Source organism: Corvus kubaryi, unplaced genomic scaffold, assembly GCF_017639235.1.
Source record: "Corvus kubaryi isolate FWS band 111438036 unplaced genomic scaffold, C.kubaryi_AGA036_p1.0 split3-73, whole genome shotgun sequence".
NCBI lineage: Eukaryota > Metazoa > Chordata > Aves > Passeriformes > Corvidae > Corvus > Corvus kubaryi.
Window position 1 is genome coordinate 46016279 of NW_024582091.1, and position 14038 is coordinate 46030316.

The following is a 14038-nucleotide window of genomic DNA, read 5'->3' on the forward strand; positions in this document are numbered from 1 at the left end:
AGAGACAGTGAATTGTAAAAAGATATCAAAGTAAGTAGTGAAACTTCTGGAAGGTTTTTTAAGAAAGAGACATAAATTTTTTTGGGGTTGTTGAGATCTATTTTCTTATTTCTTAGTAGTGACTTGATCTTCCTACCAGACACAAAATTCAGTTATTGTGCTAATTGCTTGTAGTCCTCAGTAAGTGCTCACTCAAACTTTTGGTCCTAAGTCTAAATTTTCTGTATATTTATAGTGAGCATTAAGATTATATAACATTATCTTTATAAATAGGTATACAAGAGAAATTGTTCTTTTCATGCACCCCATGCTGTCAGAAAGCAGTTGAATATCTGGCTAAATCCTTCTCAGTTTCCAGGTGTGCTTGATAAGAACAGAGGGGCCTGTGACTCTATGCTTAACTAGATGTTTAAGTAAATGAGTTCTCCTGAATGGTTACTCTGAGTGATTGCTGTTACCTTGTGGTGATTAAAGGTTATAAAGTGCCTTACAGCTACAATTGCACAAATTGAAATAATGAATAATTTATTTTACTTTCATTCTAAATATTCAGTATTCCTGGAGTCCCAGCCCTGCATTATTGGATAGTCCTAAAATCACAACCCCATTTATTATAAGGATTTTTCAACAAATCTGTTTTTGCTGGTAAATGCTGGTTTCTTTAAACTGAATTTAGAAGAGGACTAAAAGAGCTAAAACCTTTCAAAGAATTTTCATTTGGACTATTTCTTGGGTGGAACATGACATTTTAATGTTTGAAATAGGGAGTTAGTAGGACTATTCAGAGTACATGAAGAAGGGACTTAATTCTGAGTTCCCCTGTAACATTACAAGTGGCCATTGCACTCCTTATATCCCTTTTCCCTGCCCCTGCCTTTCAAGTAATCACATTCATATTACCTTCATTTTCACAAATACAAGTCTATCAAAGTTTGAAACTTTTTGTGTTATATCCTGGCTCCTTATATTCCTATTCTCAGGATTCATAAAGAGCACCTAAATCTGCACCAGCCTTATTAATTGTGTGTTACATTTTGTGGGTTTTTTTACTTGCATTTTCTAAAACTAGAAATATTTTTTCTTAAATCAATACCTTCACAAAAATAAGAATAGTATCTTGGAATTTCATGCTTTACCTGCAATGGCATTATTGAATTAGGGTAAATGTTAATTTAACCTCAGATTTGAAGACCAAAGTAATCTCATCTCTAAGTTTCCATGCAGCAAACTCATCCACCTCTACTTTCGCACTGCCTAAGCATGAAGGAGCATTTTAGATCATCAAATAATTTGGTTAGAAAGTGGCTGCAGGGCATTGGTTGTGTCTGCCCCTAAAAACACCTGCCAGCTTTGCAGTTAGATGAAATTGTATTTAACTTGCTATGTAACTTTCTGCAAAATAAAAATTGCTAAAATTAGAGACGCTTCATAGATTAGAATAGACTGGAGTTGTAATATTCTTGCTGATGAAGGACATCTTATTATATTAATAAGTGTAATGGACAAAAAGTGTATTGCCTGTAGTCATGGAGTGCATTTTGAGTAGTGTTATTGCCACATAAAAATGGCTTGTTTTCCCTTTTCAGAAAGGATACACTTTTGTGGCTGAAGCACACACTGGTGACCAACCTGTGGCAGCTGGAAAATGGAAGCTCCGCTTCATCAGTTCCCAGAATCCACTTCCATTTCTCTCTCGTGAGGCTGTAAATAATATCTATTCTACTAAACAATTTAAGGAGTATTACATCCCCAACGATGAGTTTCTACTGTTTAGGTAAATACTGAGAGAAGAATGAACAAATTCTGGTTCTTATATGGGTCATCCCTTCCAGAAAAGTGTGTTCTTTCCTCTTTCTTAGAAGAGGAGAATATTGATGCAAGTATCAGAATTTTATGGGCTATGAAATTTAACATTTGATTAGTGAAAGTGTTATTTTGTGAAATATTGCCACTGCTTAATGAAGAACAGGTGTGAAGTACACAAACTTTAGCTTTAAAATCAAAATTCAATATTTTGCATTTCTATAAGATCAATCTTCTCCATATGCCAATTACTGAAATTCCATAGTACTTCTGGGGATTAAATATGTATTAAAATCAAGATTTTGCAGGTGCAGAAGAGACATAAAATTTGATTTTTTTCTCAACTATGGAGATAAAGCTTTAATTATTACAGGAATAAAACATTTTTTTCCTGATATATGAGACTAATTTCCATCTTGCAGTATTGGCAGAAAAATTTGTATATGTTTTATTTTAGCATGCTGATTCTTTTAGGAGAATACATTTAATAAAAATGTGAGTTGGTTTTTATTAATCCCTTTTTATTGATTAAAGTTCATTAAAATCCCTTCTGAGTTCAGAACTGACTATTACTAAATTGCTATACTGAAGTTTTTACACAAAGAACTACACACTGCACTACAACAGGCCCTGTGCTTAGAGCTGATTAAATGTGTATATTTTGAAGGTTAATTCTAAAATATTTTACATTGATTCCTGAAGGCTTTTTTCAATATTTCAAACCAATGGATTATTCTTGAGATAGAGGTCTCTTTAAGAGAAGGAATCACTTTCAGTATAAATGAAGAAAGCATGTAATGGAAATATAACAAATGCACTGAAATTTTGTAAAACTCTCTTTCTTGATGATTTTCATTCTTTTCTCCCTTCTGATGTTACCATTCTTTAAAAAATATTATTTTAAGATAGTTACATATTTTTAGCTCCAAATGTGCTGAAGTCAGGGTGATGGATTTTTTTCTTTGCTTGTTTGGTGACATTAGTCATAACAATTGGAATTTATGGACAAAAAGCATATAATGCATAAAGCAATGGGTCACAACAATTATTTAAATTTTGTCCTCAAACTCTTATTTTACAGGTTTTTAATGTCACAGTCTTTTAAGCTGACCAAAGTAGCTGCTGCTATCAAAGGAGATATCTCCACCCTTTTGAAAGCAAATAATTATTTTTTTTTCCTCAGGTACTTTTTTAATTATACAGTTCCCTAATGTGGCTAATGTTATTCAACAAATAAAAGTACAGTAGGAGGTTAAATGCCTATTTGGACATTTGATAAGGTAGTGGAAAAAAAATAGCTAGACCACCCCTTTTTTCAGCAGCAGAAGTTGCTTTGTTTGTTGATTCACTGCACTAAACTTCACTACAGGAAGCGTAGCCCAGCCTATTCCAGGAAAACAGTTGATTCAGGACTCAATTTTAATTGTCTGCTTCCAGTTCAGCACAACATTTAGGTACTTTCCTAAAAAAGAATGATCAGGTATAGTTGGTTATACTGCTATAATTTTTTTCTTCCTCTTTAGGTATTTTGTAAAAGTCACAGCACCACATACTGCTACATTGCAGGTACAAACCTCTAATTCAGATGTGTTCATTAAACTACAAGTCCTAGATAATGAGAAGGAAATTACAAGTGTCATTGGAAAGGGCAATGCAGTCATCCCAGTTTTTAATTTCTGGGGTAATCAATCACTTCCGAGCTCCTACTGTAAGTATTGTATGCTGTATTTGATAATTTTATTCACAGGATGATATACAGTCTTACAGAAACTTTTGATAATCACAGAAAACACTATTTTTTCCTGCTCTTTTCATTAATCTCTAATTGCTTTGACATTGAGTGAAATCAGCTACATTTTTGAGCAATGAACAGAAATCCTTGGCCCTCAACACTGAGGAAAGTTACTGAAATTATTGATTGAAATAAGATCTCCAGCCCCATTTTTTTCATCTGCCTTTTGGTCTTGTATTATAACTACGTAAAGAGTTTCGTGGATAGTGAAGTAGCTTTTCAGCTGAAAATTTGTATGCATATACTTGCCTTGTCCTCAAGAATTGAAATATATTTTACTTTCAATATCTTGCAACTATTTGTTTGATCTTACAGTTCAAAAATTTGGCTGTTAGGAAAGTGATGCTCAGACCATGAGGCATGGTAGATAATTCACAGATTGCACTGGGCCTTGTGGTCTAAATGCACCATCCTGAGCCTCAGTCCTTTGAGCAGAAGCACACATTTTATTGGTTTCTTATCCATCATAGGAGCCCCAGAGCACCAGGTAAAAGACTCTTTAATAAATGATGTAATATTTATCCTTAAGAAAAACTCTCAATTTTTCACTCTGCTACAGCTTGAAATGATACTCATGGAAATAGGAGACACTGAAGTAAGAGCCACTTGCCCCAGACTTGGAAAGTTGCAACAGAAGATATAAATGCCCATTATACTTTGTCAGTTCTTTACCATAGCAACTTAAATACTGAGAAAAAGTTAAAACTCTCAGTAACACTTGAATTTAAACAAAATTTCATTTGTAACAAATGTATTTGAAAACTATAGCAAACACTTTAGACACTTTTGGCTGAACAGTTGAATCTGAGAAGCCTATTTGCTCAAAGTCAGGCTATTTTATTTTATTTTATTTTTTAAATGTAATTTTATTTTATTTTATTTTATTGCCATTCATTACACTGCAGTCTTGTCAGCTCAGTTCTTAGTGATAAAAACCAGTGTGTGTTTAAAGGTCACCTTTCATAAGTATGCTAAAATCCATGTACTTTCTCTAAGTACTTTGAAACTAGTGATGGTACCTAACAAAAATCCAGCTGACATCAGTTAAAAGTGACCTTCTGTAGTCCAGAAAACTAACATTCTGAATCTACTGCATGCCCAAATCTGGCACCATGTAAATATTGGGCGAAGAGGCAAGAAAGAAATTGCAGCCAATCTCTTTTCAGCAGTGCCCAGTGACAAGACAAGAGGCAATAAGCAGAAACTGAAATATAGGAAATAAGTTTAAGCATTAGAAAAGGTGATTTGGAGTGCATGGTTGTTCAGTTTAGGGGGTTTTCTTTTCTTTTCCTTTTCTTTTTTCTTTTTTATTTTCTCTTTTCTTTTCTTTTCTTTTCTTTTCTTTCTCCTTTCTTTTTTCTTTTTGTTTGTTTTGTCTTTTTGTTTGTTTGATTTTACTGTTCTTTTGGTTTTGGTTGCTTTTTTTTTTTTTTTTAATAATTGTTTCATTTTTACTCTCAATGTGTCAATCACTGCCCAGAGAGTGGTTTTGGAGTCTTCATCCTTGGAGATTATTAAAACCCAACTGAATCTGGCTGTGAGGAGCCTGCCCTAACTACACCTGCTTTTAGCCACTGGATTGAGCTAAATGATCTCCAGAGGTGTCTTCCAGCCTCTTCCAGGAGCATTCAGCCTCCAGTGATCCTGTGATATCAGTTAGTAGTTGTGGCTTATGTTTTGTGGGGTTTTTTTTCTTAATGATACAGAAATAGTCCAGTTTCCTTGGATGTGCTGTCCCACTAAGGAAGTATTGATTTACAAATGGACTTAGAGATCCTTCAGCTTGAGATTTTAGCAGTAGTCTGCCATCATCTCCCTCTGATGTAGTGTTAAAACTTCAGGTTCACTCCAGAGGGCAGTTAGGTTATCCAGACATCCTCTTTCATGCTTCATTTCCAGACTTTCAGAAGTTAGAGGTCTGCCAGACTCAGTACTCAAAAGAGTTACCATCAGACACTATTGGCCATTTGTTACTGGCATTTTTTATGATTTGATGAAATTGTGGATGGGCTGCTAAAAACTAGAACAAAACTGGAATGAAGGTTTTGTCATCTGAATGTACTCTCGGCCAGTGGATTGACATTTGATTTTGAAGTGCTGTTTAACTTTACTGTTCAAAACCAATAAGTACAGTTGAATGAGGTACATAATTCTTAGACATACTTTCAGCAATGGTCCCTGTAGTGCTCAGGTAACTTTAAACAAAAATTAAGTATCTTCTGCCTGCCTCCATTACACTTCTTATATGTAATGGATTTTAGAGGCTACTGCCATGCCATCTTCTTCGATAATCTTCATTTGTTTTCCTGTTTTCTATACACCTCATTTCTTAATCAAATGATTTCCAGTTTATTTGTGTACTATTTTGAATTATTCGTTGTAGCTATGTGTTTCAATTTTGAAATTAATTCTTCATAAGAATTACAAGTTTGCTTAAATGAAACAGATGTTTATAAGCAAACAAGTCTGCTGCTGTACTCTCAATGGACACTACTATACATAAGATATGTAAGATACTAAAGTCTTCAGTTCTTCTATGGAGACTCCTAAACAATAAATCTTCTGTAAACCTGAGTTTCCCTATTTGAGCATATTAAGAACCTGAGGCAAAGACAATATGCTGAAATACTGCATTATTGCTTTGCTAAAGCCCAAAATAGCATTATATTTCATCTGCTCACCTCCACTATTTTGAACTATGGAGTTTCCAAACATGATGCTTTAGAATAATGTATAATATGAAATTCAAATGCTTTATGGGAAAAAATAATTTATTTAATCATATTTATGAAACATCTTGATTTCTGTCTCAACTGCACCTTGTTATGACCAGAAATGTAAAATTTAGTCTTATGAAGACCATGCTTTTAAAATGTAATTCCTCAGATGAAAACATTAGGGTTTTAAAGGAAGTTATAGAGAAGCTGTCATGATTCTTTCTGAGTTACCAAGATCAGCTACCAAGTAGCTATTTTTGGTTACTGGTTTTTGAATATGGAAGTGGAATAGTAAATTTAATAGTACACTGGTGGAAATAGAAACAGGAAAGTATAAAATAGCTCATCTTAGGATCAGTATCACAATAGTGGCAGTGCCAAGTTACCCTCAGTAACGTGAAGGAGAAACTTACTTTCAGGAAACTGTCTTGCTGCAAAGATGATAATCTGAAGAACTGCAATAAGTTAAAAGGCACAATCAAGTGACAGAGAAGATAAATGGGTTCCAACAGATGCTGGAAGGGAGAGGATGGGGCAGAATAACTAAAAGGGGCATTTTGCCTTTGCCAGTCTACCAGGATGCGTATGTGAGAACTTTGCAAAATATCCTTAGAAATCAGACACACACATTCTAGCTCTAATGTGCTGTGATACAAATAATTTCTGCTAATTTAGAATTATTTTAATCCATCATGAATTATTCAGTGAAATACCTGTTACATTAACCTGATTGAAAATAGTGAGGTTTTTGTATCAGGGCCTATTCAGCAGTGGCAGCCATAAAATTGTGTTATGATTTTAGACTGTATTTGAAGTTGAAATGAATATTCTGATGCTCTTTAAGTGTGTGTGAATATATAGAGAGTTACCATTGAATGAATGAATGACTGTGAAGCTGTCACTGTTTGTTGGTTTTTTACTATTACTTGTATTTTTATGATACTAGACCAACTGGCCTTAACACTGAAGTTCTTTTCCTATTAATATACATCCTGTATATCACAAAGAATATACTTTGTGTAGAATCTTTCATAGCATCCAAACAAAATGAAAATATTGTGAAATGTACTCAGTATATCCAATATGACAGTATTGTATTATGCAACCTACTGGGTGTCTCTAGGTTCAGTAGTGGTTCAGTTTATGGCATTGTAAAAGCATGGTTCTTTGCTGTTGTCAAAAGTGTTTTTATGGCCTGTACTATAACAGTATAGAAACACTCAGAAATACTGATGCCAAATTCAGGGGGAGATTTGTACAACTGACATTCAATACAACAAGATTCCTTCTTTGTTCTCTAAAAAAGTGTGTTTTCTCAGCATAGGAATAACCAGAAAACACTGCTGTACCATTGGCATCAAACTTGTTAGTTAAGACAGATACAGTCCCTACATTTGAGACTTATTCACTACCACACATGTTCTGCCTCTCATAGAATTGATCACTGTGTTGCCAGAAGTCCTCTTAAGTGACATTATTGTGCAAGCATCACCAATAAAACATTATCTCTCTTGCCCACCCACAGCCTGTTAATTCATCTCAAGTCACAGCTGTTCTATAAATGTCTTTCACAGCTCAAAACCTACATTAAACCACTTGATTTTGAATATATTTACCTCTTTTGAGATGTAGCAGATGACTTTGACCTTGAAAATTTGCTTGACAATAAAGGAGTTACATATTGACACACACTGCAAGCACAATTCGTTTTGTTGATACAAGCACAGCAGTTGCATAAGCACAGATGGGCCAAGTGAATGTTCACAATCCTTTCATTTTCCACAGTAACAGTCTGATATAATCCTCTCACAAAGTATCAAAATATCTTTCAGATATTTGCTTGAATCTGGAAGCAACGTAGGTAGGAGTTCTTTCTAGTCAGAACTTAGGAAAACCAAGAGTGACATATACATATTTTTGTATGTAGTAAGAAAACTAATTTGGTGTTACAGCACTACCTGGTGACCATTGCAAGAATTGTTGGCTGTGTATGTATTTTGGGAAGCTTTTCCAAGTGATCTTTCCTGCAAGGGAAAGAGAATGAGTCTTAAGGGGGATTCCATCATTCTGAGATATCTTCATGGCAGGATCTCCCTCTGGGAAAATCATTATAGAACTTTTCAATACTCAAGCTCTTCAGGTTTAGGAGAGAGAGAAGAGGAGGATAGCGAGGCATTCCTGAAAGCCAGTTGTAGCCTAAGGAATACAGCCTCCCTTGAACTCCACCTATCTTGATAGGTAGAGGTAAACTCCTTCAGAGGGCAGTACACATCTCCTAAAACCCCGACACAACACCTGGAGCAGAGCTTACCTCTCTGTTGACTCCAAGGGAGTACATCTAGGTGGCGTCACTGCTTTAAAGCTACCTTTTTGTAAATTATTTGCACTGGCCCTTGCTAACAGTGCTTGGACAGGCACTGAAGATCATTCCTGACTAGAAACCTTTATGCAAATATTGCAAATGGTAACCTAAAGGCAATTTACCCAATTAGAAAATGTCTTCATTTTCTTCCATCTGGAATACAAATTGTTTCTTTGCAGCAGGTTTTCTTGCAGATGTAGAATATTCAAGATTCTGCTCTTTGGATGTTGTTTCTTATTCATCCAAATGCACTTCTACTGAGTGAAAGCCTCATGATTTTGGATCCTTCTGATGAAAGACCTAATAATCCAACCATTGTGAATTATGTCTACTTTCACCTTCACAGCATGGGAAGTTAACTGATTCCTGGAAAGCTCAGCAGCATCTGAGTGAGAAACTATTCCACAGTTACAGGCTTACTTAGGCATAATGCCTTTTACAAAATAACAGCCCTGGATCTGCAGCACTCTAAAAAATGGTTTAGAAGAAACCAAGTATTGTCTTTCTTCACATTTCTCTCACAGGCCTCCTTGCCACAGGGACAGCAAGAGGGATAGCTCTGATGCTAAAGATTCTGAATGCAATGCAGAAGAGCAACTCATAACTTGTGATTAGGAGTTTGAGACCTCTTTAAGAGACCATCTCAGTAAGGTCTTCCTTTGATTTCCTGACTTCTATTGCTTTTCTTAGGAACAAGGAAGCACTGACTTATGCAGAGGAAAGATGCAATAGGAAATAATCCATGGCATTTGACTTTCATAAGAAACAATATTTCTTGACTCCATTTGAGTTTCCAGGGGCACACTTAAACCTCTGATAGGGCATTTATATTTTGACATACCACAAGTAAATTTTGCTGAATCTGGTCTGATTGTCCTGCCACCTCCTGTGAATTTCCCAGGATGTTTCATCAACACACATGAAATTGTGCATTTTTCTTTTGAGGTGTTGCAATGACGCAGTATCATCCTTTGTTTATACAATAAACCCTGGGAAGAGTAAAGCCTCTTGTCCTCAGTGAAGTCAAAATGATATCTCATTCCCAGCTGATGGTCCAGCTGTTGTTAGGGTAACACAGGTGAAGCTGCTTCCCCAGAGGGGAATTATTATGAATGTCCTTATTCAATTTTCTATGAGATGTTCACTTTTAGAATTCTCTTTACTTTCTATGTAGACAAGCAGGCAAAAGAAATTTCAATGGCATTAGAAATGAAAACAAATTTATGTTTCCTGAGTTGATATTTCTGTGACAACCCTTCTTTAGAACATTCCTGTTTTCACAGTTTTTCCACATTAACATCTTCCTTAGGTGAAAATGATATACATTGATAAATGGCAGATCACAAATAGTTTTATGGCTCCTTTCAAGACTGGCTTTTTTTTAGCTCAAGTTAGCTATGATCTTTGTGTCAGGTTGACGCAAAGAGATTGGATAAGAGACTTCTGTAAGGGTAGGCACTGCCAGAACTGTGGCCAATGCACCTCTTCCCTTCATCCAGTTTTACACAATTTGTTAAATTAGGTTAGCCACAAAGGGATCCCATCGTGGGGAGCACAAGGCTATCCATATTCTGTAATATGGATATAGCACAGTGTTGTGGTGTCTGGTGCAGGAAAGAAGCATGGACTTTGAGGGGAAGAAATTATATGGTTTATAAACAGTAACAACACTCATATATACACAGTCTCAAATTTCTCATTATTTACTTTGAAGATATTTGTGATTTGCATGCAAAATGAAATCAGGGTAGTATTTGGAATAAGCATAATTTTAATTGGAACCTTGTGAGTACAATTCAGTATGAGAAAATGGACTATGTTAATTCTTTCTAATACTTTCTGGGAGCATCTGTTTACCTCATACCAGTAATTAATAGAATTTCTGGACCTTTTTTTGTCATTTTGCAGTAAAAAACCAAGAGATTATTCAAAGTAGTACAAGGAAGGGATCGGAAACTGGACAATTGAAAAAAGCAAGTAATAATTCATTAAAGAACAGCAAAAGTTCTTCCAAGTCAGACCTTGTACAGGAAGCTCCAGTGATAAAAATAGATAAATCTTTCATCTTGGAAAACTTTGAAAATAATGTTGGAAGCCCACAACAAGTAAGAGATTATTAATCACTGGGATTTGGGAAGAAAAAAAAGCAAACAAACAGCAAACAAAGAGTGAAGGGTTATTGCTAATTCTTTTGGTACATGTGGAGATTTTCTATCCTGAGGCAAGAACAAGGAATCCAAAATTAAGATTATTGGTAGCTTTTGAATGAGGTGATGAAAAAAGGATAATGTACATGTATGAATGACTAAATAAGTAGAGAGTTTCATATCAAGGTGATTTACTCTATCTTTAAATGTTTTTCATTTGGCAAATCCAATACAAGTATAGTATAACTTTCACATAAGGATCAGAAAAGGCCAGAAATCAAAGTTCTGATGCTTCAATATGAGCTTTCTTTGAAATATGATATTATAGAAGGCCATCTGTAATGGTTTGCATAGAGAAACACCTATTTCCAGTCAGCTGGAAACGTTAGTAACAGACACATAATATCTGCTACTCAAGCCAAGTTTGTCAGAGAGTAATGTCAAACAATGGGTTTTTCTTGATGTCATTTAGTATTGTTTATCTATTTTACAGAAATGAGATATACTTTCTAAAACAGTTCTTGTTTTTCTATTTCCCCATGTTTTTCTGCTGTGATTTTTTCTTGATAGTTGAATTCAATTGCAACAAAATATCCTAAGAACAGCCCATGGACCCTGTCACCTCTGCCTCACATTAAGGCATTATTGAGTGCTAGTACTAGGGCTCAAAGCCCTGTAGTAGGTCTTAAAATCAGAGACAAATGTCTTTGTTTTAGTACATGGCATACATAGGAAAGTTGCATGAAAATCTTACAGGAATGTAGCTCCTTATTGTATAGCCCAGTTTAGTTTTACTTGATAAACACATGAGTAACTGTTTAATTTCACAGGAATTAAAATAAGATCTGTGGAATTAACAATTTTTTAAGCTCCTTGCGAATGCTGTGATGTGCAAGCTTAATAATTAATAACGTGTTTTATTTGCTGAATTCAATACCTGGCACTTTGCTAACCTGCAGGACTTGAATGCTTGCTGTAATTGTTATGACTTCAGCATGTTGCATTTTCTTTCACAGTCTCACCAGTATACAATAGAGGCATTGGTGTTGCATGATAGTTGGCTGCTTACTGAGAGTGAGTCTTTGCTTGTTCAGGAACTGAAAGAAATGCAGAAAAATGAAATCAAAGGTAGGTTAATCTAAGTACATATTTAGTCAAATGTACCATGTTACTGATTTAAAAAAAAATATTGCTCCAAGCAACATTTTTTTCACTGTTTGAGTGAAATAACTAGGCAACAAAGATTTTCGTTCTGTAGTTCTTAGAAATGAAGCTTGATTGCATGAATCTACTTCTTCAGTTCACAAAATACAAGGAAATCAGAGAATACACTGCAAAACTCACCTTCTTAGGGCTCAGCTTCAGGTAGACATCTGGAACAGAAACATGCCTGCTGATAATCTAAGAAAATGGACTGAACAAGAGGGCGGAAAAAAGGCCTGGTTTGGGAAATGTATTGCTTCTTACTGCTAGGAGAAGAATTTAGCAAGAGGAAGGACTAGGAAAGCTCCCAAGTACAGTCCGTATGTCTAAGTCAGGAAGGGGACAGAGAAATTAAAGGGTTTTGGGTTTTTTACAGATTATTGTAGGATTTCTTAAGGGACAGTAAAAACCAAGCCCAAGACACATTAAAAGCACTTAAGAATACTAGTCAATATTCTGTAAATCAGATAAATGTCTCATATTTTTTCTTCTTTTACCAGTAGGGTTGACACAAAATTATTAGGTCTTAATTATGTTAAAGTTTATCACTCTGGACCCAACAGCCTGAGAGGCAAGGCTGCTGCTACTGCACATTCCCAGGTCCAACTATTTGTGAGGCTGAAGATGTCATCCCACCAAGCACATGCACATAGACACACATACACATGATGTATATATGTATGTGTATACATATATATATGCATATATACACACACACACATTGCCAGCTTCACAGATCACAGACAGACACTCAAAGCACATACACAAACACAGACAGTACCACCTGCCTCATCCTGCTTTTCCCTCTTTGGCTGGAAAGAATGGAAGTCCCCTAGAGAGACTATATATTTCTATAAAGGTGGATCCCTCCACCAGCTGGACTTAGACACCTAGTGTGCCCAGTAGCTGGCCCCTGCATCCCCTATGAGCTCTGAGGCTGCAGCCCTACTCCAGCTGCTAGTGCAGAACATCACGCACACAGGCAGCTGATTCTCCTGTGTTCTCACCCCTAGGTTCCTGCAGAACCTAAAATATTACTTTCCACCATTCAGTAAATTTTCTGTATCATTAATACTAAAGTTCTATAACTCAATTTTTAAAAGAAGTGATAAGCAGAAAGTATTTGCTTCCTCATATATAGACACTTGCTAATACCCTGTAACATTTTAGGATGGATTGATTTTTATTTACTAGTGGTATGTCTCACTTCTTACTATATTTACATATTTCTCTTAAAATGTCTGGTCAAGTCTTTTTTTTGTAATTTCTAGTACCCTGGACTGAACTGAGATTCAGCAGCGGTAATTACTGATGGATATGATATAATTTCTTGGGTTTGGGATGTATGCAATATTTGAGATTTTTTTCAGTATTTCTTCAGTTATTATTATGCAACTTTACAAATATGTATCTTCTTGATTTACTATAGTCTCTAGACAGTTTTAGTAGCAGTTGAGGAGCTATGTCATATAGGCTTACAGGCCTGTACACAGCTCTTTTAGTGATTTCACCTGTTTGTAGTTTGTTGTGTTCTTCACAATATCATCTTTTCTTCCTAGATGATTCCATTTATTCTCTTAATTTTCCCCGTAGACTGCTTCTTACAATAGACATCCTGTTACATCCTCTTATCCTTCTGAGTCAGTTACATAGGGACACTTGCACTTGGCACACCTGCCACGCTACTGGTGTGTATCCTTTTATACAGCTTCACTGTGGCCTGTAGAGCTGCACGTCAAGGGAGGTCACTTCATCTCTTAAGCTTCTTCACTAGTTCTCAGCTCATATCACTGAACCTTGTCAATGTCATCAGTATTCTCATGTTGAATTCAAGGTAGCAGTATTCCAGTTCATAGCTCCCCTTCTCCATGGTAATTGATGCTCATTTGCATTCAAACATACTTAAGCTACAGTCAGTGATAACAAGCACTTTTTCTCTTGGGATTATTTTAAAATAGTGTCATTTTTGTGCCCTGTCATAATTGCTGCATTTCAGAGTAACCCAAATCCATTT

At 35.6% G+C, this 14038-nt stretch overlaps 1 protein-coding gene across 1 annotated transcript in view; it reads left to right on the forward strand.

Annotated features, from left to right (window-relative positions):
* ADGB (androglobin) overlaps positions 1-14038 on the forward strand; it is a 111516-nt gene that overhangs the window by 83321 nt on the left and 14157 nt on the right. The window contains exons 25-28 of the mRNA XM_042016610.1: positions 1587-1774; positions 3327-3511; positions 10583-10779; positions 11838-11949. Coding sequence (XP_041872544.1) covers positions 1587-1774; positions 3327-3511; positions 10583-10779; positions 11838-11949 — 682 coding nt within the window. The remainder of the gene's footprint in view (positions 1-1586; positions 1775-3326; positions 3512-10582; positions 10780-11837; positions 11950-14038) is intronic.